The sequence below is a fragment of the Pelodiscus sinensis genome, chromosome 15 (assembly GCF_049634645.1).
Source record: "Pelodiscus sinensis isolate JC-2024 chromosome 15, ASM4963464v1, whole genome shotgun sequence".
NCBI lineage: Eukaryota > Metazoa > Chordata > Testudines > Trionychidae > Pelodiscus > Pelodiscus sinensis.
The window spans coordinates 19,967,534-19,993,867 of NC_134725.1; the positions used below are offsets into that span (position 1 = coordinate 19,967,534).

The window sequence follows — 26,334 nt, forward strand, 5'->3', positions numbered from 1 at the left end:
CGTAAAAAGGTTTGAGACCCCTGCTCTACACAGCCTCAAAAACAATCCTAACATCATAATCAAAGAGGCTGACAAAGGAGGTGCTGTAGTCATCATGAACAGAACAGATTATGAATAGGAGGCAACTCACCAATACCAGAGTCTACAAGCCTCTCTCCTGTGCTCCCACTAAAGAATACCATAAAAGTCTGAAACAACTGCTCATGAACCCCCTGATGCTGCTTAGGGCCAAATTTATACTAACACCCCCTCCAAATCCCCGACCAGGATTTTCTATCTGTAACCCAAGATACACAAACCTGGAAATCCCAGACGATCCATCATTTCAAGCATTGGCACACTTACAACAGGATTATCTGACTAAATCGACTCTCTTCTCAGATCCCATGTCACCAGCATTCCTAGCTACCTCCGCGACGCCACCTACTTTCTGAGGAAACTTCAAAACATCAGTAATCTACCATCCTGGCCACTATGGATGTAATGCAAATCCACTAATGTGATCTATGCCATCAAATGCCAGCAATGCCCCTCTGCCACGTATATTGGCCAAACTGGACAGTACCTACAGGAAAGAAGTGATAGAAATGTAGCCGTGTTAGTATGGGGTAGCTGAAGCAAAATGCAGGACAATGTAGCACTTTAAAGACTAACAAGATGGTTTATTAGATGATGAGCTTTTGTGGGCCAGACCCACTTCCTCAGATCAAAAGCTGATCTGAGGAAGTGGGTCTGGCTCATGAAAGCTCATCATCTAATAAACCATCTTGTTAGTCTTTAAAGTGCTACATTGTCCTGCATTTTGCTACAGGAAAGAATTAATGGACACAAATCAGATATCCAAAAAGGGAACATACCTGTTGGTGAATACTTTAACCTCCATTAGACACTCATTAAGGGATCGCCAAGTTGCTGTTTTGGTACAAACCAATTCCACAAACCAAATACACAGAGAAGGTTTGGAACTCCACTTCATTCACAAGTTTAATTCTCATGTAAATAGTTTAAATCGCGATATTGGATGGCTGGGACATTATCAACCAACCAACCAATGAAGGTGCCAATGGTTCTTTATGTGTGTGTAGAACAGGAATGGGCAATAATTTTTGAAGAGGGGCCACTTCACTTTAAAGACTTCACAAATTTCGGAAGTGTCCACAGGCTGACCCAGAAGGGGCAGGACCTCGGGTAGGAGGGGCAGGACCTTGGGCAGAAGGGGCAGTCCATATACTGTAAAAAGATGCCAATATTTTTTACACAACAAAGTAATTAAATTTTAATAATAATTAAATGCATACAACATTATCCAAAGATTATCATAGAGGGCAACACTTGTAACATTTGTAATAATAACACTAGCATTTTGAGAACACTTGTAAGATTTGTAATAACACTAATGCTAAACTTTTAGTTACATCAGTGGTGGGCAGGGTCCAACCCATGGAGCAGACACAGTTCACCAGGGTTAGCCCCTGCAGGCCACCAGTGCTTTATTTATATGCACCTCCACTGGTACAGCTGCTTGAACCTCCTACTCACTGGGGAGCACCATCTCTAGCCAATGGGCACTGCTTGAATTGGGATGTCACCTCCTACAGCTCATGTGGGCTAGGAATGGTGATACACAGCCAACAGGAGCTTTAAATGGCCGTATCTACAGAGGCACAGGTTAATAAGCACTGGAAGAAGCCACATGCAACTTATTGCCCACCTGAGTTTAATGCAACTTATGTGGATTAAATTTAAGTATAAAAAATGCAACTCAGTGTGAAGAAGAAAGTCTATGTCGGGCATTAACAAGGGACGTGAAGTCAGGTGTCATTTCTGATTTTGCAAGGTGCACTACTGCAAGGTGGTCATCAGTGATAGAAAAGCTGTTCTTAAATTTATTGAATTTCACAACAGAAAATGTCTGCCCACAGATGTAAGTTGATCTGAACAGTACAAGCATCTTTTGGGTATGAACCTTGACCTTCAGAAGGCTTTGTTCATTGAGAGATACATAAAATTCCAGAAGTGGGGTTGATTTGAATTGCTCTGCAAGCAAGGCATCACTCTGAAAGTCAATAAACTCAATTTGGAGGTCACTTGGAGCATTGTCCACCGCATATGTGAAAGGAGAGGAGAACAAGGCTGTGCCCCTCTCTTCTAACCTGAGGCCTGGCAGCTGCCCGGCAGTCACAAAGCCCTTTGAATAGAAGCAGTTGAAAGAGCTCACACCTCCTGAGCAGCTTCCAGGCAATGGGCCAGTGGGACTGAGAGCTACAAGCCTTTCCAATTACTTCTGTTTAAATAGCTTGTGCCTGCCAGGTGATTGCCAGGCAATGCAGCCACCCATCAGGTGAGTCCTTTAAATAGAAGAAAGGGCTCACATCTCTGGCTTCTTAACAACTCATTAGAGGCTGGGGGAGCTGCAAAGTCTTTTAAGTGCTTTTATTTAAAGGGCCGGCACTTGCCCTGTGTCTGTCATGCAACCCATTGCCTAGCAGTCGGGGAACACAAGACCCCTTTAAATAAAAACAGTTGAAAGGAATCGCAGTCTGGCAATGCACTAGAGGTGAGGGGAGCTCTGAGCCCTTTTAGCTGTTTCTATTTTAAGGGCTAGTGCCTTCCCCAGGACTGCTAGACAACGCATTGCCTAACAGCCTGGGGAACAGGAAAGTCCTTTAAATAGTAACAGCTGAGAGGGCTCTCAGCTCCCCTCGCCTCTAGCACATTTCTGGACTGTGATCCCTTTCAACTGTTTCTATTTAAAGGGCTTGTGACTTCCCTGCAACTGCTAGGCAAGGTGCGGGAAAGATGCAAGCCTTTTAAATAGAAGCAGTTTGAAGGGCTCGGGCCTGTCTCCTGCTCTGAGGTAACGAGGTAGGGGACAGGGCCTGAAACTGCCTTGAGGGCTGGATCAAAGCCCTAGGGGGGCTGGATCCAGCCCACTGGAAGGCTTTTGCCCACCGTAGTGTTAATACTCTTCCTTTACATTGCAAACTAATGATTCTCATCTGCCTCTTTTAGCTATCTAGTCTTTAGGTGCTAATAGACTATTGGTTGATTTTCAGTTTTTCCTGTTACATACTGGCTCTGCTTTCCCTTTGAAATTTATCTACCCACTGCCTCTTCCTCTCTCCCCCTTGTACTCCCATTTTTCCTTCTCACCCCTCCCCCCCCCGCCCTTATTATTTTTGGGGTTCTGGACATCCAACACTCCGGTCATCTGAAGAAGTGGGCTGTGCCCATGGAAGCTCATGATACCATCTACATATTTTGTTCATCTTTAAAGTGCTATCTCACTATCTGGGGTTTTTTAAAGTTTTTCCTGTTACAGACTAACTTGACTACCTCTTTGAATAGTTTGAAATAGTTATTTTGGGATTGGTTATTTCAGAACAGCTTATTTCAAAATAAATGCATAGTGTAGACAGCCTACGAGGGTCTACTTATTCTGGGATAGGAATGCCTTTTCCCAGATTGGTTTGTCTGAGAAAATCAAATGTGAGGGAGTGGAAGGACAGTGGTTTCATGGTACAGATATACAATCTGCCTGAGACCAGGTATCACAATACATTAGTCTGCACTGGGAAGCTGGCAGTGGGGATACCAAAGGTTTGTGAATACTTTCTCTTGACTCTTCTGTAGCTGCTTTTGTAACCACATAAAGGTGGATTTGAACCTGGGATCTCAGTGTAGGAGCCTCTACAGCTTGATCTGTAAAGCCAGCTGATTTGTGGCTCAGGGCTGTAGAGCTCACTCATTCTTATCTCTCTCTGTAAGTGGTCTAAGTGCCACTACATGGGACAGTGAACCACACCCACTAGTTGTGTGGGTTACCTTTTGATTGATACACACTTTGGTGATGGCTCGTCTTACCATTCAGCAGATCAGTTAGAATGTGTGGTTGCTTCCATGTTTGCAGCCAGCTGTGCAGACATGCCCTGACACCATGCATAGAAAATCCCATTAAAGGGGATAGACTGCAATTGTCATAGCCACAGTGCTGTCTGGTTGGTGGTTCTTGGCTAGCAAGTTGCTTGTCTCCAACCAGGCCAGATAACAGGGCAGGTAAAGGGAAAGCAGCTGCTCCTGGGATTGAATCCAGGAGATTCAGGAGATTCAAAAGGGCAACCAAAGTGGCGATGGCCAGAGCCACAATCCTTTTAAATTGATGCTAGAATGATGCACAGTACACTTTGGGTGGCTCTGAGAGCCAGCTGGTGGGCTATGGGGGCATGGCATGCTCCAGGTAGTGCAGAAGAGGACTGCTTGCCCCAGCCTCACCCCTTCCACTTGAGGCCCAAGGGCATGGCAAATCTGCTGGTCCCCTGTCTCCAAGAGATGTTCCCATTTGGGAATCCTTTCGTTTTTCTTCCCCTGAGCACAAATGGGGATACTCCTTTCGTGTCGGTAAGGAAACGCTGAGCCCTGTAGCTCTTTCTCCTTCCCCTCTCCCACCATGCCCGTGGACCATCACATATTATTGGGAGAGAGCTGTGAAAGTGTTAGGCTCTTCTGTTTATTTCTCCCAAGAAGTGAGGAAGGTAGGTTTGCCCTTCTTTCAAATGTGAAACTCCTCATTCCCAGATCAAGGCTTTTTCTAGCCTTACTTTGCTTAGGAGTCCTACCTGCATTTTTCATTCTCCTGTAAACTAGATAAAATATAATACAAAATTTGGTGCTACACAAGAAAACAGGATCTTTAAAGCTGTCAGATATGTGCCAAGAAGGACTCTGAAAACGCTTGGACCATTTCCTAGAAATAGGATTTGCAGAGTGGAAATGTCACATCCCATAAACACTTTCATGTAGTGAAACTGCTGTTCCCTATCAAAATAACAAGAGCATCTGTTAAAAAATGCAGTCTTGGTTTTTTGTCAAATCCCAAAGTGTTTTAATCTACTTGAGAAAATGTTACCCACTGCTGAGAACATGTGTATGCAATAGGCAGTTTGTAGACAGGATTGAAATCTGTTCAGCCCTGTTTCAAAAACACAAGATTGAATCCTGTAAACACCATTCTGGGTGAATTTACTAGTGTAGCAGAAAGTATTATGTGTATGTCTCTTATCAAATGGACAAAGTGGAGAGAACTGTGGTTTGTAACTGACAAGAACTTTTTCAGGGTCAGTCCAACTAAATCTTAGCTGAGGATCTGAAAAGGAATGACACCTCTTCCCCTGCCTCTACCAAAGCAGCAATTCATTCTTTGTTTATAGCCTGATATTCACATATTCTGGCAAACATTTGTGGACAGGCAAGTACATACCTATTAATCTGTCTCTTATCGCAGGGATTCTCACTCTTTTTCTTTCTGAAGCCTGCTTAACATGCTATAAAAGCTCCATGGCCAGCAGTGCCAAAACAACTGGTTTTCTGCAATTAAAAGTCAGGTTAAGCATTAGACAGTAGCAAGCAGGGTAACTGCCTAGGTGCCACAAAACTAGTTGCTCAGGCTTCAGCTGCAGGTGACAGGGCTTAGGGCCCCATGAGTCAGCCTTGCACACTGGCACTTCAATTGCCTGACCTGGGCTCCATGGAGTGTAACATTGGGGCTGCTTAACCCCAGCGAGCCCAGAAGCCCTGGTTGAGAACCACTGTCCTGTCCAACCTATAATGCTTTCTACATTTAACAGCTCTCTGTCTCAGAAATGGACTATCCAACATCTCCCATGGGAGCCAACCAAATTGCTGGCCCCCTGGGCATGCAGTGCCATACTTCCAGAAGGTTTGGGGCCTCAAGAAGAAGAGATGGTCTGGAGCAGCATCCAGACCCCAATGCCACCCCTTCCCTTCCCCCAAACAACCTTTAATGCTGCTGGAATGTGCAGCCCAGGGCTCTGGAGGCAATTTGAAGAGTTTGAGGCTCTGGCAATGTCTGACACTTCCCACTTGTGACAGAGTCTGAATGCAATGTGATATTATATGCAGGGATATTATATGTGATATTATATGCCTTTTTCTGGAACACTGTGGTGTCATACACAATGGCAGCAATATGGTTCACTACTTGTTTAGGACCCAAGCCTGGATTACCGTTGTCAGTATTACATCTAATGTCAAAGGTCCTAGACCCAGGAGCAATCACTTCTTAAAAAATAATCAAATGTAAGCTCAGTGGCTCAATGCTTTCTACTGCCACTGTGACAATGGTTTTCAACCAGGGATCCGGGCCTCTCTGGCAGGCCACGAGCAGGTCTGGAAGGGAGTTTGGGTGTGGGCACTGAGCTGAGGCAGGGGGTTGGTGTGTGGGATGGGGATTAGGGGTATGGGACTTACCTCAGATGGCTCTGAAAAGTGACTGACACACCCCTCTGGTAGCAGCTCCTAGGCAGAGGGCCCAGAGGTAGGGTTGCCAGATGGTTTCAACAGAAATACCAGACACACTTGACATTACATCTCAATCTACATTACATCGTATTTAGAAAATACTGGACATTTATATTTTCTCATTTCTATTTTCTCAATTTGTTTCCCGAATAGAAAGCTCAAATATTGGACTGTCTGGTTCAAAACCGGATACCTGGCAACCCTAGCCAGGGGTTCTCTGCATGCCGCTGTACATAGGCACTGCACCCACAGCTCCCAGTGGCCATAGTTCCTGGCCAGTGGGAGCTGCTGAATCAGCGCTCGGAGTGGGGGCAGCATGCAGGCACCTCTTGTCCTTTCCAGGGACTGCAAGGACATGCTGGCCACTTCAAGGAGCAGTGCAGAGGAAGCTGGCCTTATCCCTGTGCTGTTAGCTATGTCTACGCTTGTGTCTTCTTGCAAGAGAAATATGCAAATGAGTCTAAGCGTGGAATATTGCCACGCCTCATTTGCATACCTAATGAGCTGCCATTTTTGCAGAAGAGGCTCTTGCACCAGAAGGAGCTGTCTACACTGCCCTCTTGCACAATGCTGTTATTCCTGAAAATAATCGGCGTAGCAGCATTGTGCAAGAAGGGGCAGTGTAGACAGCTCCTTCTGGCAAAAGAGTCTCTTCTGCAAAAATGGTGACTCATTAGGTATGCAAATGAGGCTTGGCGATATTCCACGCTTAGCCTCATTTGCATATTTATCGCACAAGAAGCCGCGAGTGTATACATAGCCCTAGACTGTTTTAAATCATCTGGGTTCTGGGATAGTTGATACCTTTACCACCCCATCCCCATCTGCAGACCTTGCAGAAAACCAGTTGTGGCACAGGAGGGCCGTAGTGTTTTGCATGTTGAGCGGGAGCCTCAGCAAGAAAAAGGCTGAGAACCATAGCTCTATCAAATGCTGCTGAATAGAGCCCCACTTGCATAGGCCGGCTACTTCCAATTCTCCTAGGGCTGTGTCTACATTGGCATCCCTTTCCGGAAAAGGGATGCTAATGAGACACTTCGGAATTGCAAATCCGCGGGGGATTTAAATATCCCCCGTGGCATTTGCATTTACATGGCTGCCGCTTTTTTCCGGCTCGGGGTTTTTGCCGGAGAAAAGCGCCAGTGTCGACGCGATTCTCCGGAAAATAAGCCCTTTTCCGGAGGATCCCTTATTCCTACTTTCCGCAGAATCGCGTCGACACTGGCGCTTTTCTCCGGCAAAAACCCCGAGCCGGAAAAAAGCGGCAGCCATGTAAATGCAAATGCCACGGGGGATATTTAAATATCCCCCACGGATTTGCAATTCCGAAGTGTCTCATTAGCATCCCTTTTCCGGAAAGGGATGCCAATGTAGACACAGCCCTAGAGACACTGGTAGTCAGTGGTCAAGTGATAATGTGAACATGGGATTTGTGCAGGAGCATGGGCTCCCAAAGAGAGGGAAAAGCTTATTCCCAGGCATCCAGGACTTCATTCAAAAGTCTCCATTGCTCTTAGGCTCCCCTCCCGTGGTGAGGGATAACACAGAGCACAGCAGCAAAGCGGAGTGGATTCTGGCAAGGCTCTATTCACCCAGCACCTTAAATAAATCTGAATCATGAAACTAGGTTAGGTGATGACACTTCTGGATTACACAAGGCAGAAAACTTCCTTGGCACTGGAGAGAGGACTAAAGAAACATTGCAACTCGCTGATCCAAACCAAAAGTGGGATTTGGGAGCTGGGTGAGATGATACCAGAGGATAATATCATGGGCAGATGGGAAGGCAGTTAAATGACCAATTGACAAAATTACTGGGAAAGGGAGTGGATCTTATACACAAACACTAGGGCTACGTCTACACTGGCATGATTATACGAAAATGCTTTTAACGGAAAAGTTTTCCGTTAAAAGCATTTTCGGAAAAGCACGTCTAGATTGGCAGGACGGCTTTTCCGCAAAAGCACTTTTTGCGGAAAAGCATCCATGGCCAATCTAGATGCGGTTTTCCGCAAAAAAGCCCTGATCGCCATTTTCGCGATCGGGGCTTTTTTGCAGAAAACAGTACTGTGCTGTTTACACTGGCCCTCTTGCGCAAATGATTTTACATGATCTTACATGAGATCGTCAGTGTTCTTGCGGAAATTCAAACGGCCAGTGTAGTCAGCTGGCAAGTTTTTCCTCAAAATCACATGATTTTGCAGAAAAACTTGCCAGTCTAGACACAGCCTAGAAGTCAAAATAATAAGATGCGTGAACTAGAGTGCTTAGTTTTAAAGGAGGATATTGATATTATAGGCATCATGGAAACATGGCAGAATGAGGACAATCAATGGGACACAATCATACATGGTAAAATATATTGGAAGGACAGAACAGGTCATACGGATGGCGGAGTGGCACTATACATGAAAGAAACGTAGAATCAAATTAAGTAAAAATCTTAAACGAGCCAAAATGTTCCATAGAATCTCTATGGATAGTAATTCCATGCTCCAATAATAAGAATATAGCAGTAGGGATATATTACCGACCACCTGATCAGGACCGTGATAGTGACTATGAAATCCTAAGGAAGATTAGAGAAGCAATCAAATTTTAAAAACTCAATAGCAGGGGATTTCAACTCTCCCAATATTGACTATTTCGTCTGCAGAAGAGAAGAGTGAGGGGGGATTTGATAGCAGCCTTCAACTTCCTGAATAGAGGTTCCAAAGAGGCTGGAGAAAGGCTGTTCTCAGTAGTGATGGATGTCAGAAAAAGGAACAATGGTCTCACACTGCGGTGTAAGAGGTACAGGTTGAACATTAAGAAAAACTATTTCACTGGGAGGGTGGGGAAGCACTGGAATGGGTTACCTAGAGAAGTAGTGGAGTCTCCACCCCTAGAGGTGTTTAAATCTTGGCTTGACAAAGCCCTGGCCGGGTTGATTTAATTGGGATTGGTCCTGCCTTGGGCAGGGGGCTAGACTTGATAGCCTTCTAAGGTGTCTTCCAGCTCTATGGTTCTATGATTCTATGACTGGGTACACATCACCTCAGGACAGGATGCAGAGATAAAATTACCAGCTGGTTCTGGATCCCACAAGGGGAGAAACAATTCTTGATTTAGTCCTAAGTGGAGCCCAGGATCTGGTCCAAGAGATCAATATAACTGGACTACTTGGAAATAGTGACCATAATGTAATAAAATTTAATATCTCTGTGGTGGGAAAAACACCTTAGCAGTCCAACACTATGGCATTTAATTTCAGAAAGGGGAACTACATGCAAATGTGGAAGTCAGTTAAACAGAAATTAAGAGATAGTAACAAAAGTAAAATCTCTTCAAGTTGCATGGAAACTTTTCAGAGACACCATAATAAAGGCCCAACATAAATGTATACCCCAAATTTAAAAACACAGTAAGAAAACCAAAAAAGTGCTATCATGGTTTAACAAGTAAGTAAAAGAAACAGTGAGATATAGAAAGACATCTTTAAAAAGTGGAAGTCAGAGCCTACTGTGGAAAATAGAAGCATAAATTCTGTCAAATTAAGTGTAAAAATATAATAAGAATAGCCAAAAAGGAGTTTGAAGAGCCGCTAACCAAAACCTCAAAAAGTAATAGTAAAATGTTTTAAGGACATCAGAAGCAGGAAGCCTGCTTAACAGCCAATGGGGCCCTTGGACAATTGAGATGCTAAGGGAGCCATCAAAGATGATAAAGTCATTGTGGAGATGCTAAATGAATTCTTTGCTTCAGTCTTCACAGCTGAGGATATTGGGGAGATTCCCAAACCTTTTTAGGTGACAAATCTGAGGAATTGTCCCAGATTGAGGTTCCTTTTGAGGAGGCTTTGGAACAAACTGATGAACTTAACAATAACTAGTCACTGGGACCAGATGACATTCACCCAATGATTTCTGAAAAAACTCAAATGTGAAATTGCAGAACTATTAACTGTGGTTTGTAACCTATCCTTTAAATCAGCTTCTGTACCTAATGATACAGAAGATAGCTAACGAGATGCCAATATTTAAAAAGGGCTCTAGAGGTGATCCTGGCAATTACAGACTGGTAAGTCTAATGTCAGTGCTGAGCAAATTAGTTGAAACTATAGTAAAGAATAAAATTATCACACACATAGATGAACATAATTTGTTGGGGGAAAGTCAGCATGGTTTCTGTAAATGATGCCTTACTAATCTGCTAGAGTTCTTTGAGAGGGTCAACAAAATATGGACAAGGGGTATCCCCAGTAGTTAAAGTTTAGATTTCCAGAAAGCCTTTGACAAGGTCCCTCACCAAAGGCTCTTAAGTAAAGTAAGTTGTCATGGGATAAAAAGGAAGATCCTTTCATGGATTGATAACTGGTTAAAAGACAGGAAACAAAGGTTAGGAATAAATGGTAAGTTTTCCAAGTGGAGAGAGGTAACTAGTGGGGTCGCCCGAGGGTTGGTCCTGGAACCAGTCCTATTCAACTTATAAATATAAATGATCTAGAGAAATGGGTAAACAGTGAGGTGGCAAAATTTGCAGATGATACCAAACTTTTCAAGATAGTTAAGACCAAAGCAGACTGTGAAGAGCTTCAAAAAGATCTCACCAAACTAAGTGATTGGGCAACAAAATGGTAAATTAAATTGAATGTTGATACATGTAAAGTAATGCACATTGGCAAAAATAATCCCCACTATGCACACAATATGATTGGGACTAATTTAGCTACAATTACTTGAGAGAGATCTTGGAGTCATTGTGGATAGTTCTCTGATAACATCCACTTAGTGTGCAGCATCAGTCAAAAAAGCAAATAAAATGTTAGGAATAATTAAAAAAGGGGTAGACAGAGAATATCTTATTGCCTCTATGTAAAAGCATGGTACACCCACATCTTGAATACTGCATACAGATGTGGTCGCCTCATCTCAAACAAGATATGCTGGCATTGGATGAGGCTCTGAGAAGGGCAACAAAAATTATTAGGAATTTGGAATGAGTCCCATGTGAAGAGAGATTAAAAAGACTGGGAATTTTAGGCTTAGAAAAGAGGAGACTAGGAGGGGAGAGATATAAAATCATCACTTTATGGAAGAAGTGAATAAGGAAGTTATTTACTTTCCCCCATAATATAAAAACTAAGGGGTAACTAAATAAAATTAATAGCCAGCAAGTTTAAAACAAACAAAAGAAAGTTTTTCTTCACTCAGCGCACTGTCAACCTCTAGAACTACTTGCCATAGGATGTGGTGAAGACTAGGACTTGAACAGGGTCCAAAAAAGAGCTAGATATATTCATGGTGGTTAGGTCCATCAATGGTTATTAGCCAGGAAGTGTGGAAATGGTGTCCCTGGCCTCTGTTTGTCTGGAAATGGGTGACAGGAGAGGGATCACATGAGAATTACCTGTTGTGTTCTCTCTCTTTGGGGTATTTGGTATTGGCCACTGTCAGCAGACAGGATACTGGGCTAAATGGATCGTTGGTCTGACCCAGTATGTTCATTTTTATGTCCTCATGTTCTTACTCTTTAATTGCATTTGTACTGTATATTGTCATTGTGTTTTCCCAAGTTTATGACTGTTTCCTTTTCCCCATAAACATTTTGTTTATATCTACACAGACTCTAAATGCTTGCCATTGGGGAAGTACTGTGTGTTACAGGCAGCCTGGAAAGATGCCTTTAGTTTTCCCAGATTTCTGGGCAGGAGCTGGAGCTGGCTTAGTTCTTTATCAAGAAAGACTGTAAATATTAAACTTGGCATGCTTTGCTGCTGATAATCAGCTGCCAGCGTGTCATAATAACAAAAAGATTTTCCTTCCCATGCTCACTGATTAAGTTAGTTCTCATTTTGCATGTTCAAGGTTAACTTACGTTTAATTTTAAAAAAATCTCCTCATAGATCAGAAGACTGCTCTTATTTTTGACCCATGTGTGGAAATAAGCTTTTACTAACCAAAGTCTGGATTATATACAGGCAAATTTTGGATCCACACAGGTCAATTGTCAATTCTCCTTCCTTTCTGAAAAACATTTGAAGTTGTGTGTGGCTCTAAAAACAGGAGGGAGGGGGAATCCTAAAGAGATAGTTAGAGCTTTTGTAGAGCTGTGAGGAAAATTGGCTAGGTGAGGAAGAGTCAGTGTAGCAAGCTTATATTTCTGAATAGCGAGACTTCACTGAAGTACGACAACAAAACCAAGGACTTGTTTACACTCAAAACTTCAAGCTGCTGCAATGTAAACTCCTTGTTGGTATAAGTAATCCCTCTCTCCGAAAGGTGGTAGCTAGGTCAAAGGAAGAAATCTTCCATTGACCTACCACGGTATACATAGATATTTAGGTTGGCTTAATTATGTCATCCAAGAATGTGGATTTTTCACATTCTTGTGCAACATTGTTATGTCAACCGTAGGCGTCAACTTTTCATCTTGCTGGAGGGTTCTTGACCTCCCTGTCTATTCCAGGCCTTGCCCCCACACCACCCTTTTCCCTAAGCTCCTATCCTTCCTCTTCTTATCCTGCCTATTCCTTGCCTCCTGCCATGAGTACACCCCATCTCTGTTCATCCCCTTCCCTCCCAGAACTTGAATGCCACGAATCAGCTGTTCATGGCATTCCAAAAGCATAGGGAGGACAGGGAAGGAGTTGCACCAGCTAATATTTCAGCATTTATGATGCCAATCCAATTTTCTCATGTAGACATTGTCTGAGGCATCCATCTGTGTTCCTACACTAACTTTTTGCTGTAGGTACAAGCCATTAGATTGGGATTTAAAGACAGACGTAGAAGATTACACTGATGAGAGAAGGCAGTCCTGCCAATCGGGGACAAAAAATGGGGAAACTGCCCTAAGGCCCACCAATCTGAAAGAGCCCAAGGCTCACAGCTGCAAGAGCTTTGGGCCCCTTAAATAGCTACTAGAGTCCCAGGCAGTGTTCTCCTAGCAGCACTGAAGGACTGGCCAGGGTGAGGTTAATTCCCACCACTACCCCTTCTGTCCTAGGCCCTGCTTTTTCTGGGAGCATGGAGCCAGTCTTTCCACCTGGCCAAGGGACCTGGCATTTGTCACCTCCTTCCGCTATCCCCTTCCCCACCCCCAGAATAAAATAAGACATGTTAGAAACTTTGCATTTTGGCCTTGGTGTGGCACAATCTGGGAACTTCTAGTGATTTCAATGGGAGCTGGAGGTGCCCAGAACCTCAAGTCAGGTACCCAAAGTTAGGCAACCAAACATGAAAACCTTGGCCCTTAAGATAGGTTTTTTGACAAAAGTGGATCCTAATTGCACCCTCCTATAGCACTTCTTGAGCTAGCTGCAGTATGACTATAGATCCTATAGGTCTCAGATGGTTCTTATTGTATTGAGAAGGATCAGGCTGCTGTTCCTGGAAGAGACACTTTTAAAAACAAACACATAAAAGAAACCCCATGCAATATTCTCTGCCCTCACTGTGGAAAAATTACCAAAGCTTCAAAGTGAAGTCTCTTTCCAAAATGGATAGAACAGCACAAGGTACTAGTTGAATTTCTGGGTGGGGCCTTACAATACTGCATACCCTAAGTCTGTGCATGTGTATCTTCCCTTTGCCTTTCTCTACCCCTAATGTTAAGTATTATTGGTTTCTTCATATTCTGTTCAAAGCAAAGCAATAACAATAATTTCCTGGAAGGGAAAGTAATAATATCCATTATGAAAAGTTAGAGGAGGTGACCAGTTGTAGAGTAATCAACCCTATTCCTTCTTCACCGCATATAAAACCAAGATGGGTGAAGGTTTGAGAAGAGGTTGCATTTATTTAGCCTGTACAGAGCCAAGTGACATTTCAGTTCATTTGCTCAGTCTGTAACTGGGATCTGTGAATAAACACAACAGAAATGTGAGACCTTTTCCAGAAAGCTAGAACTTATGTACAGGCAGTCCCCGGGTTACGTACAAGATAGGGACTGTAGGTTTGTTCTTAAGTTGAATCTGTATGTAAGTCGGAACTGGCATCCAGATTCAGCCGCTGCTGAAACTGACCAGTGGCTGACTACAGGAAGCCTGAGGCAGAGTTGCTCTGCCCCGGGCTTCCTGGAATCAGCCGCTGATGAGTTTCAACAGGCTGAATCTGGCTGCCAGTTCTTACATACAGATTCAACCTAAGAACCCCAGGCGTCCCCAAGTCAGCTGCTGCTGAAACTGATCAGCGGCTGATTCCAGGAAGCCCGGGGCAGAGCAACCCTGCCTCGGGCTTCCTGTAGTCAGCGCTGCTCAGTTTCAGCAGCGGCTGAATCGGGGACGCCTGGAGCAGAGCAGATGGGGTGCTGCTGGGTTGCTCCAGTAGCGCCCAGAGCAGTGCTACGGGACCAACCGGCAGCGCCCCAGCTGCTGTACCACAGGCGTCCGGAGGAAAGCCGCGGAGCACGGGGGCAGCGGGACAGCCCAGACGCGCCGCGGCTGTCCCGCTGCCGGCGTGCTCCCCGGCTTTGCTCCCCGTCTCCCTGGTCTGCTGGTTTCCAGCAGACCAGGGAGATGGGAAGCAAAGCCTCTGAGGACGCCGGCAGCAGGACAGCTGCGGCGCGTCTGGGCTGTCCGCTGCCCGCGTGCTCCGCGGCTTTGCTGCCCGTCTCCCTGGTCTGCTAGAAACCAGCAGACCAAGGAGACGGGCAGCAAACCCCGTTCGTAACTGCGGATCTGACATAAGTCGGATCCGTGTAACTCGGGGACTGCCTGTAGTAGCACTTTTTTGATCTAGAGGAAAAAGAAGTTATTTGGGACTCCTAGGTTTTTGGTCACAGGAAGGGCAAAGAGTAGATTATCATTACCAATAACTTGGATTGCCTTTTCTGTGTTTGTTTAAAACTTTAGTAGTGTGTGTGTTCTGTTTTCTCTGTGCAGAATTTCACTGTGCTTCTTGGTGCATTTCCAAGGGAGCTGATATTTCTGGGTGAGTAAATATAAAAGAAAACAAACTACATTGGAGAGGTCCCAAGATAGGGAATCTGAGATCTGAAAATGAGAAACTACACAAACATCAGGAGGAGGGGTTCTCTTTTTTTGTATCTTCCTCCCCCTTTTTAAAAATGATTATTTTTGGATCCTTCCTGCTATGCTGGGAGAACTATGTGCAATGACTGCTGCAGATAGCAGCAGTTCCCTACATCTAGTGTAGACAAGGAAAATGTATTGGCATGGTTTTTAGAATCGAGCTCAAACACAATTCTTGCTAGAAATGAGCTAATCGCTTACCTTTATGTCTCCCCCGATCACCTGGATTTCCCTTTGGAACTTACAGCTCAGAAACTAATATGCTTCTTTGCACACCCTTCTTACTAGCTACATGCTACAATGGCCTCCTTTTATTCCCTCTGTGACACTTATACTACCTCATTCTCACTTGTGCGTGGGCAGAGCTCATACATCCAAGCTCCTTTACCCTGCCTTCTTTTGGTTAACCTAGCTTGTCAGCCAAAGGTCGTCACCCAGTACTTGTTGAGGACATCTTGAAAGGTCTATTCCCTTCACCTAAGTGCAGGCTTTGCAGATATTTAACTAAAATCCCATGCAGGGCCGGATTAAGGCATGGGCTAGCTGGGCAGCTGCCTGGGCCGCCAACCTATGGGGGGCGCCTGAGCAGCTGTAAGGGGCTATAGCAGCTCCCAGTGGCCACCCTGCAGCAGCCTCCTGGGACGGGGGATGCGTTAACCTCCGCAGCACCGGCCATCAGTGCCCTAACCCCCTGCAGCCGCGGGGCCCTGCATGGCCAGGCTCGGCCCGCCCCTCCCTGGGCGGCCACGGGCTGCATGCCAGTGGTGGTAGCTGAGCTAGGCCAGGCCAGGCATGTGTGTCCTGCCGCCGCCAGGTTCGCGCGCCCTCCCCTACACGCTGGGCGGGGGTGGGGCTGCACAAGCGTCCTCTCCCAACCCGATGCAAAATTAAACTATGTTCCCAGGGTGCCGCAATGGCTCAGTCCAGCCCTGATCCCATGCAGTACCCAAAAATATAGACATTAACAACCTCACATTGATTTACCTGTTACAGAGAACATGAAATACACTTTGTCTTCATGAGTTAAGGATGAGTGACCAGGCACAAACCACTTGATCCTTTGCTTCACTTTGACATTTGCCTGTTTTGTGATCATTCAGAGCTTGCGAGAATGGAAAGAGTTCATACTATCTGCACAGTTCTGTCAGAACTGGAGTTACTATATGCAACTGCACTGATGTCATAGAATCACAGAACCATAGAGCTGGAAGAGACCTCAGAAAGTCATCAAGTCCAGCCCCTTGCTCTAGGCAGGACCAATCCCAACCAAATCAACCCGGCCAGGGCTTTGTCAAGCCGAGACTTAAACATCTCTAGGGATGGAGACTCCACTACTTCCCTAGGTAACCCATTCCAGGGCTTCACCACCCTCCTAGTGAAATAGTTTTTCCTAATATCCAACCTGGACCTCTCCCACCACAACTTGAGACCATTGCTCCTTGTTCTGTCATCTGTCACTACTGAGAACAGCCTCTCTCCATCCTCTTTGGAACCTCCCTTCAGGAAGTTGAAGGCTGCTATCAAATCCCCCCTCACTCTTCTCTTCTGCAGACTAAACAGACCCAACTCCCTCAGCCTCTCCTCAGAAGTCAAATGTTCCAGCTCCCTAATCATTTTGGTTGCCCTCCGCTGGACCCTCTCCAATGCGTCCACATCCTTTTTGTAGTGGGGGGCTCAGAACTGGACACAATACTCCAAATGTGGCCTCACCAAAGCCGAATAAAAGGGAATAATGACATCACTGGATCTGCTGGCAATGCTCCTCTTAATGCAACCTAATATGCCATTAGCCTTCTTGGCTACAAGGGCTCACTGTTGACTCATATCAAGCTTCTCATCCACAGTAACCTCCAGGTCCTTTTCTGCAGAACTACTACTTAACTGGTTGGTCCCCAGCTTGTAACTATGCTTGGGATTCTTCCATCCCAAGTGCAGGACTCTGCACTTGTCCTTGTTGAACCTCATCAGATTTCTTGTGGCCCAGTCCTCCAATTTTCTAAGTCACTCTGGACCCTAACTCTGCCCTCAAGCGTATCTACCTCTCCCCCTAGCTTAGTGTCATCCGCAAACTTGCTGAGGGTGCAATCCATCCCCTCATCCAGGTCATTAATAAAGATATTGAACAAAACCGGTCCTAGAACCGAACCTTGGGGCACTCCGCTAGAAACCGACCGCCATCCTAACATCGAGCCGTTGATCACTACCCGCTGGGCCCGGCCTTCTAGCCATCTTTCTATCCATCTTACCGTCCATTTATCCAATCCACATTCCTTTAACTTGCTGGCAACACCTCATTCTGGGCTTCTGCCTAAATAAGAACTTCAGGATTTGGTCCATGAATGGTAACGCTATAGAAATCACAGGAAAGCTTTGTGTATAGTAATTTATTTCTTCTGGAGACCATTCAGCTGACTCAAGTCTTACTTTCCATAAGCCATTTCCCACTGCTGCATGGCATTTTTGCTACTTATTTCCACTGATCACTGGTACAATTTTGGCTTTAGGAACTGGATTGGAAGTGATTCAATTTTGAGGTTAAAAAAAATTCCAAAGTTTTAGGGAAAAAATTCACAGCAGTGTTGAAGAGCCATTTGAGTGCTGGTAAAAAAGTTGTGGCTTGTGGGAGTATCAGTTAGAGCTAATACTAATAATTAGAATGACCTGGCTTCCACATGAAAAATGCCTTGTGAAATTCATTGTCTTAGCAAGATGGAGATTTGGCTTCTGTACATTTCTGATGCATGCATCTCTCTTGGGTGACTGATTTTACTAGAGCAATCAACGTCTGAATGTTGTATAAATTGATCATAAGGCAAGGGGTTCTATTATAATATGCTTAATTGGCTGACAGTAGATTTCTTGCTGAGATGATGCTAGTGTAGCTAGATGATATTTGAGTCTCTCAAAGGGGAGAGTAGTGGCAGTTCCACATTCAGTTACTTGTGGCCACCTGAAAGCATTGTTCTGGTGGGCATCACTAGGTGGCATTGTTGCACATAGTTTTACAAGTCAGTTATTAGCATGGGCACCACATTTAGTCTTTGAAGGAAGATTGACTATTTGTGAGCGTTGTGGAAGAACAGCTGAATTTGCTCTTTAGTTAAGTTCCTTTAAACAGAGGTCATTCTTGGGGCAGAGTTGCATCCTGGGACTTTAACATCAATTCAGCCTGAGATTTCTGAACGGGATTGACAGCTTGTCATTTGTGACCTTCTCTGTTCCAGGACTGTTGTAACTAACTCAAATTATGTGGTGAAAATACTCAGATTCTGCATCACTGTTTTTAATCCTAGTACTGGAATCTCCCCCTTCATGTATCTGAAATTTGTGGAAGTTTGACAGAAGGGCAGCTATTGTACATTCAGGGCTTAGCTGACATCTTATCTCTTTTTTCCAATGCCAGTTAAGCACTAAGGTATGACCAATCTAACTTATATTAAGCTCTTGTTTTGTTATAGATTTCACAGTGTAGAGCAATCCTACATTGTTCAGACAGTGTTATTAGAGTGGTTTATTCAAGGTAGTAGGAGTAAGATTTGTTCTATCTCATATTACACAAAACTGTATCCCGTTGTAGAATCCATATAACTCAAAACTAAGCCTCAACCTCCTGATTTCTCTGGAGCCAAAAGTTAGTAAGTCACCCTTTAGCAGCCCAGAATAATATCTTAAACTTGTATTTTAAATAAGGGAAAAGATTTCTGCTTCCAACGGGTTTCTAAAAAGTGAAATAAGGAAATATATTATCTTGGTATCATGGGATGCTGCCATTACAATCACTATACTTCTGTTCCTGAAACATGAAAAAGACTCCTTTTTAGAACATAAGAACGGCCATACTGGGTCAGAGCAAAGGTCCATCTAGCCCAGTCTTCTGTATGTTCTGACAGTGGCCAATGCTGGCTGCCCCAAAGGGAGTGAATAGAACATGTAATCATCAAGTGATTCACCCTTTGTTACCTGTTCCCAGCTTCTGAAAGAGGCTAAGGACACAACCCCTGAGCAACCTGGATAATATCTATTGATGGACCTATCCTCTGTGAATTTATCTAGCTCTTTCTTTGAACCCTGTTAAAGTCCTGGTTTCATAACATCCCCTGGCAAGGAGTTCCACAGGTTGACTATGTGCTGCATGAAGAAAAACTTCCTTTTGTTTGTTTTAAACCTGGTAGCTATTAATTTCATTTGGTGACTCCTAGTTATTGGGTTATGGGAACAAGTAAATAATTTTTCCTTACTCACTTTCTCCATACCAATCATGATTTTACAGGCCACTATCATATCCCCCCTTAGTCTCCTCTTTTCTAAGCTGAAAAGTCCCAGATTTATTAACCTCTCCTAATGTGGCACTTGTTCCCTACCCTAATTATTTTTGTTGCCATTTTCTGACCTTTTTCAATGCCAAGATATCTTTTTTGAGATGAGGCACCCACATCTGAACACAGTATTCAAGATGTGGGTGTACCATGGATTTAGATAGAAGCATTAAGATATATTTTTTTTAGTCAGGATAATACCATTTGTAGAAAACTGCATTGACTTCTGTATTGCCCTCCTGTCAGCTGTGAGTGGCATAGTGGTTCTCCTTTTCTAGTACTCTATCTCTCTGAGTGGGAAGCAGGAGAACTGAGGTCTGATGTTTACATTGAGTTCCAGTCCAGGGACTACTGGAAAGGCTATCAGGGTCATTCCAGCAGACTCCTTTCTGTCCCTTCCATGGATGTCCTACCAAGTCTTGCCTTGGTCTTTCTCCTCACCTGCAAGAGCAAACTTTGTTTCCTTCTGGAGTCTTCACTTGATACTAACAAGGAAGTGATTACAGAGTTTCTTCGTACAGCTTTCTTGTAGGTTAAACTTCCTCTGCCTCTACTTCCACCACACCTCTCCCTAACTGGTTTCATTGGGCCTGGCACACTCTTCAGGTGTGTAAATTGGCCTCTCCAGCCCACATGTATACTTTCATCATCTGTGTAGAGTAACTGTCTAAGTTCAAGAAGTAAGCAGGGTAATTCCTGGCCACAGTGAACTGAGAATTAGCCTTTCAATGGCATTTTAAAAACTATGAGACTCTGGGAGCACTTACAAGTAATGAACAACCCACAACACTCCAGGTACCTTCTCTATAACTGTGTTCAGTGATGCTCTGAACACTTACTAGGTACGGGGTATCTTCCCATTCGCCTTTTCCCTGGTTTTCTTTTTCTTTTCATAACTCTTGCTACTTACAGGAACTCCCATAATTGAGCCTAGAAGCCATCAAACCCCATTCACTGACCCCTGATGCCAGCTATTCTCCTCACTTCATCCTTTGGAACCTTCATCTGTCTGAGCAGATTGCTCAGTTCCATAGACTGGTGGGGATAAGTAATCCAAATTGTGACCTCTCCATTCTCATTGTGCTAAGGTATCTTTTGATGGCTCTTTTTCGCTACAGCAGTTCTTCTGTGTAATATTCTTCATGAAAACTCAGAAGACTGATGTGAGACTCCCTCCCTATCTGTGACTATATGCTAAAATCTTCTTAGGAGATGCACTTTATCTGAGTGATGTCGGGCATTTCACAACCTTAAAAAATAAATCCTATAATCTGGAAAGATTGGAAATAAAATGTATCAAACAAATTCTCTGCCTGTTTCTGCAAGTCTATGACTCTATAACATGGTAAATGTGGTGACTGTCTTAACAGATGACTCAAATTCACTGAAAGGTTTATTAGTCGTTCACTTGTGAATTATAAATGCATCTGTTTTGTCTCTTCTTCAGGAATCTTTTATTCGTAGCTCGGTCTTGCATATTCTGTCTCTTGTTGCCTTTCTTCTATGACAGAGCTTTGAATCCAGGCTATAGCAAATAAATGCTTGCACCGCGTAAGTGACTATTTTAGCATAATTTTGCAATTTAAAGTGAAATGCATTTTACTTGCTGATATTCAGCAATCCTTCAGCTACATATTGGAGTCAACTTACAGTCATCAGGTAGTTCTGGGAATCAAAAGAAATCTTTTTGAATATCTGATTTTTAGTCTGAGACTTCACTGATGGGGGTTTCTGCTAAGGAGAAACACAATCCACCTAGAACAACACATACAAGCCAAAATTGAGAGAAAAAGGGATGAAGTTGTCAAAAGTGCTGGATGGACAGGACTGGACTGAAAGTTCAATGACTGTTGAACTGTTATATTGTATGTAAAATCAGACACAGTTCTTCTGCCAACTTTTTGAGATGAGAAATCATCTGTAAATCAGGGCATCTGACAGTGGTTGTTCTGGTGATGTCCAAGTTGTTCAGTAGAACTTAGATGGAGCCCATTAATTCACTTCACGTGGCCACTTCAAGTAGACTTAGGCCAGTGATCTTTCAGATCCAAGATAAACACTATGGCTGTGTCTACGTTGGCGCCCTTTTCCGGAAAAGGGATGCTAACGAGACACTTTGGAATTGCAAATGCCGCGAGGGATTTAAATATCCCCTGCAGCATTTGCATGAACATGGCTGCCGCTTTTTTCTGGCTCGGGGTTTTGCCGGAGAAAAGCGCCAGTCTAGATGGGATCTTGCGGAAAATAAAGCCTTTTCCAGAAGATCCCTTATTCCTTATTCCTACTTTCAAGTAGGAATAAGGGATCTTCCGGAAAAGGCTGTATTTTCCGCAAGATCCCGTCTAGACTGGCGCTTTTCTCAGGCAAAACCCTGAGCCAGAAAAAAGCGGCAGCCATGTTCATGCAAATGCCACGGGGGATATTTAAATCCCCCGCGGCATTTGCAATTCCGAAGTGTCTCATTAGCATCCCTTTTCCGGAAAAGGGCGCCAATGTAGACACAGCCTATTTGCCTCTAGAAATTTTCATACGTTTCGTAAAATTCAAATAAAAGATTAATTCATATTGGGGCTCTACCAAAGAGTGGCCAATTCAGGTGACGCTTGTAGAACACTCCAGTGACTGGGTTGTAAGAAGAATGAATAAGCTAATTTTTCCCCAAATCACCATATAATCCCATGTAAACAACTTTACAGTAATAACAATTAGAACAGATGATCAGGCCTGCATGGAGCATAGGTAATGAAGATGTGCAGAGTTTCATTTCTATAAATAAACTAATCACGTGAGACTTGATGCTTTAATTTAACCCAAATGATAAAATCATATTACATTATTATTATTAAATAATTATTTCATTTGATCCAGGATAAGAACAGATTTTGACTGTTATTTAAATCTGGCCATGGAATATTTTCATTCCAGCATAAAATATTGTTGCTCTCTCTTTCCCCACTTCGACCCACCTTCATTTTCCACTGCTCAAAAAATTGAAAGTACCTGCAGAAAGTCATTTATTCATGTGCTGGAAATGTGGAAAGGAGAGCAAAATTGGTGACGGTTTGAGGAGATTTAATAATTCTTTGAATTTCAAAGAAATGATTTTAAAATTTCAGTGAACCAAAGGAAGAGGAACAAGAATAAAAATCTGGAATGTTTTGACATTGTTATTATTATATACAGATTTGTCTGTTGTTCTGCCAAGCTCCTTTTGTGTTTGAACAGATAACAGGCCAAAATGACTAATCATTTTACATTTAAAAAAAATCCTTTTTTCTGTAACACTAGTGAATACATGCCTCCTAGACATTGACTGGTGATCTGATTATTTATGAACTTTCTTCCTTTCAAGAATATTGCCCAAGGTGGAGGTGAGATTTCCCTATGTCTATGGAGGAATCTAGAATGAAAGTGCTGTGACAGAGAAGTATGTGAGAGAAGTCACTTTGCCTTCTCTGTCACAAGCACTGATGCTATGAAAGCTTTTGTCGTCTGAAACATGTGTCACTTAAAGGGAGACTGGACATGCACCATACACTTCCAAAAATGTATTAAATATTAATGCTCCAAATGGTGAATGTAGAAGATTGGCTTTTTAAAAGCTTTATGAATTTTCATTTCTTAAGGGATGTTTTATGCCAATGAATTGAAGATAGGTCCTTTTAAGATAGTAGATGTAGCAGTATCATCTCCTTAGTTTACAGCACTAATACGCATCAATTTTTTTAAAACGTGATTTTTAATTTCAATTTGCTTTTTATTTGTCTGTCTATTTCTCCTTCTCTCATAGGTATATTATTCCTGTGGTGCAGTACTGGAATCCATGGAAAGAGGCCTTATTTTATCACCAGGTTTTCCAAATAACTACTACCCAGGGACACATTGTGTTTGGCAGTTTTTCATTCCTATTAGGACCCATCTTATCTTGGAAATTCTTGACTTTGATGTATTTGAGAGCTCAAATGAAGCTCCAGACCCATGGGATGACTTTTTTTCTTCTTCTAAAAGAAACAATAAAGAGATGTTTCCTATTGAAGAAAACTCTGACCTTCCCAGCGCTCTTGCTACTACACAAACCTCTGGTCTGGCAGAATTCTCAAAGGCGAGCCAGAAACATAGCAGCTCAGGAGCCCAGCCAAAGAGTCTTGCTGGCCACTATGATGGATTCCCCGTAACTACCTCCAAAAAAGAAGAATACAAACAAACATATGAAGAAAAACCGTTCAGACAGATGGAAGAACCTAGGGAAATAGCAAAGGTGCATCCAGATGGACTGCCATTCACTGTGGCTGGCAGTACCACTGTTGTGCAGCAAGATATCAGTGGTCTAGAGATGAACAGAGATTTGAAAAGGAAAGTCCTGCTTGCCCACCACATTGCTAGAAGGAGAGATGAGGACAGTGGACAGAGTCAGACTGTATCAACTGTCTTACCAAACATTAGATCCACCACCCAGCAGTTATCTGCAGATGTGTGTCCCCATGATGTATTATATGTTTCTGACCTCATCACATTTTCCTCTCGATTCTGTGGCACAAACTTGCCTTTAAACAAGACCATGGTCTTCAGTTCCTCTCTGGAGATGGTAGAGGTAATTATGGAGCTCATAACTACCACAGACCGTGGGAGGGGCTTTGCAATGCTCTTTGAATACAAGAACATCACAGAAACTAATGTCCTGGATGTAGTGATGCAGGATGAAAAGGAAAGCACAATGATGCTGGCAATAATAACTGGAATAGTTTTCTTTGCCCTGGTTCTTCTGTCTACTCTCTGCATAACTTGCAGGTAAGAAATTCTTGATGATCTAAACTTCTCAGTAGGGATATTAGATATCGGGTAATTGAATAGTCGTGAAACCTCATTAATTCTTATCAGTAACATGACTATTCAGTAGTCTAGGGGTTGGGTCCAGCAGCCAGTGCACTCTGGCCCCACTCCTGAGGAGTCCCCTGTCATTCCACCTTGTTGTGTCTGTCTCAGAGAAAGCAGCTTGGGTACAAGGCAGGAGCCAGTCCTTGAGGGGAGGCAGCAGTGCAGGGTGGCAGTAGGGGTGGCAGCAGCTCCTGTCCACAGGGGTCTGAGCTCTCCACAGACAGAGGCTGCTGTGGAGGGAGTGTGGGCTGCTGCAAAGCAGCCTCTATCTACATGGAGCTAGGACCCCCGCGGACAGGGGCTGCTGGACCACCCTCTGTCTGCAGTGGGCCCAGGCTTGCTACAGACAGTAGCTGCTCCACGGGAAGTGTATCAGAGGCAGCAGCGTGAGGTAGCAGGCAGCCAGTCTGCATAGGAAGCTGATTTTTAAACTGGCTCCCCTAGCAAACCAGCTCCCACCTGGCACCGTGGGAGGTGGAGCAGTTAGGGTTGCCAGGTGTCCGGTATTCTACTGGACAGTCCAGTTTTTGGGCCCTCTGTCCAGTAAAAAAATCCAGACAAAACTGCACATGTGCAGTGTCCGGTATTTCCTGGATTTCTGGCTGGGTGCTGGATGGAAGCATGGCAGTGGCTGGGGGAGTGGCTGGGAGGCGGGGTGCAATCGGTGCTGGGAGTCCTGGCTGCTTCTGTTGCCTTGGGGAGGAGGAAAAGCCTTGTCCCTGCTCCTGAGCGCGTGGTGGAGCCGCAGCCGGACTCATTCGCGCTTCTCAGGACTGTGCATGGGACTGACAGTGCCCCGGGATCTGCATGTGCCCGTGCTGCCCCGATCCCCTCCCCATCTCCTCCGGCCAGCCATGCTGCCCCTGCCTCCCCATCCCCCAGCCCCTCCCCCCATCGTTCCCCCATCTCCTGTGGCCAGCCATGCTGCCCCCACCCCTCATTCCGAGACAGCCCCATCCCCCTCCCGGGCAGTCCCCTCCCCCCATCAAGTGTGTCCGGTATTTTTTCTAAACCTACCTGGTAACCGTAGGAGCAGTCTCTGTCTGCAGGGAGCTTAGACCTTCCCCCCCCCCCACCCACCAGCAGGGCCTGTTGCCACCCTACACTGCTGCCTCTACTTTAGAGGCAGCAGCGTGGGCCAGCAGGCACATGGTCTGCACGGAGAAGTTGGTTTTTAAACTGGTACCGTAAGACACAGAGCAGCCTCTGTCCAGAGGGACCTTGTACATCTGAGAACAGGGGCTCTGCTGCCAGGGACAAGCCTCTGTCTGTGGCCAACCGAGACTGCCACGGACAGAGGCATCTTTGTGGCAGCCTTCCCCATCCCCTCCTCCATGGGAGCAGCCTTTGTCCATGGGGAGCTCAGACCCGCACAGACAGGGGCTGCTGTCACTCTACACTGCTGCTTCTGTATCAGAGGCAGCTGGGCGGGATGGCAGGGAGCTTATCTGTGCAGGGAGATGGGTTTTAAACTGACACTGTGAGAGGCAGAGCAGCCTCTGTCTGTGGGGAGCTTGGGCCTGAAGCAGACAGAGGCTGCTTTAAGGAAGCCTTCCCATTCCTAAAGCACAATCTGCTTTTAAGCTGGCTTCCCTCAGCACAAGCTTCTGATCCCCCACCTCTTGCTGCCTCTGATACAAAGCCAGCAGGAGGGTAGGAAATGTGTGTAATTGACAAGATTAACTGATAAGCCTAGGCTTATTGGTTGACATCCCTACTTCTCAGACAGAGCCTGCCTTGAAATCTGAAATATAACTGGTGCGCCATGGTGAAAAGTACAACGAGGGATTTTTTTTAACTTTATTTAATTCA

General features: G+C 44.4%; 1 protein-coding gene across 1 annotated transcript in view; it reads left to right on the forward strand.

Annotated features, from left to right (window-relative positions):
* The window catches only part of LOC102456507 (uncharacterized), an 82,711-nt gene that overhangs the window by 17,467 nt on the left and 38,910 nt on the right, over positions 1–26,334 (forward strand). Inside the window, exon 2 of the mRNA XM_006134607.4 lies at positions 23,438–24,435. Within this exon, the coding sequence (XP_006134669.3) occupies positions 23,438–24,435 (998 nt within the window). The remainder of the gene's footprint in view (positions 1–23,437; positions 24,436–26,334) is intronic.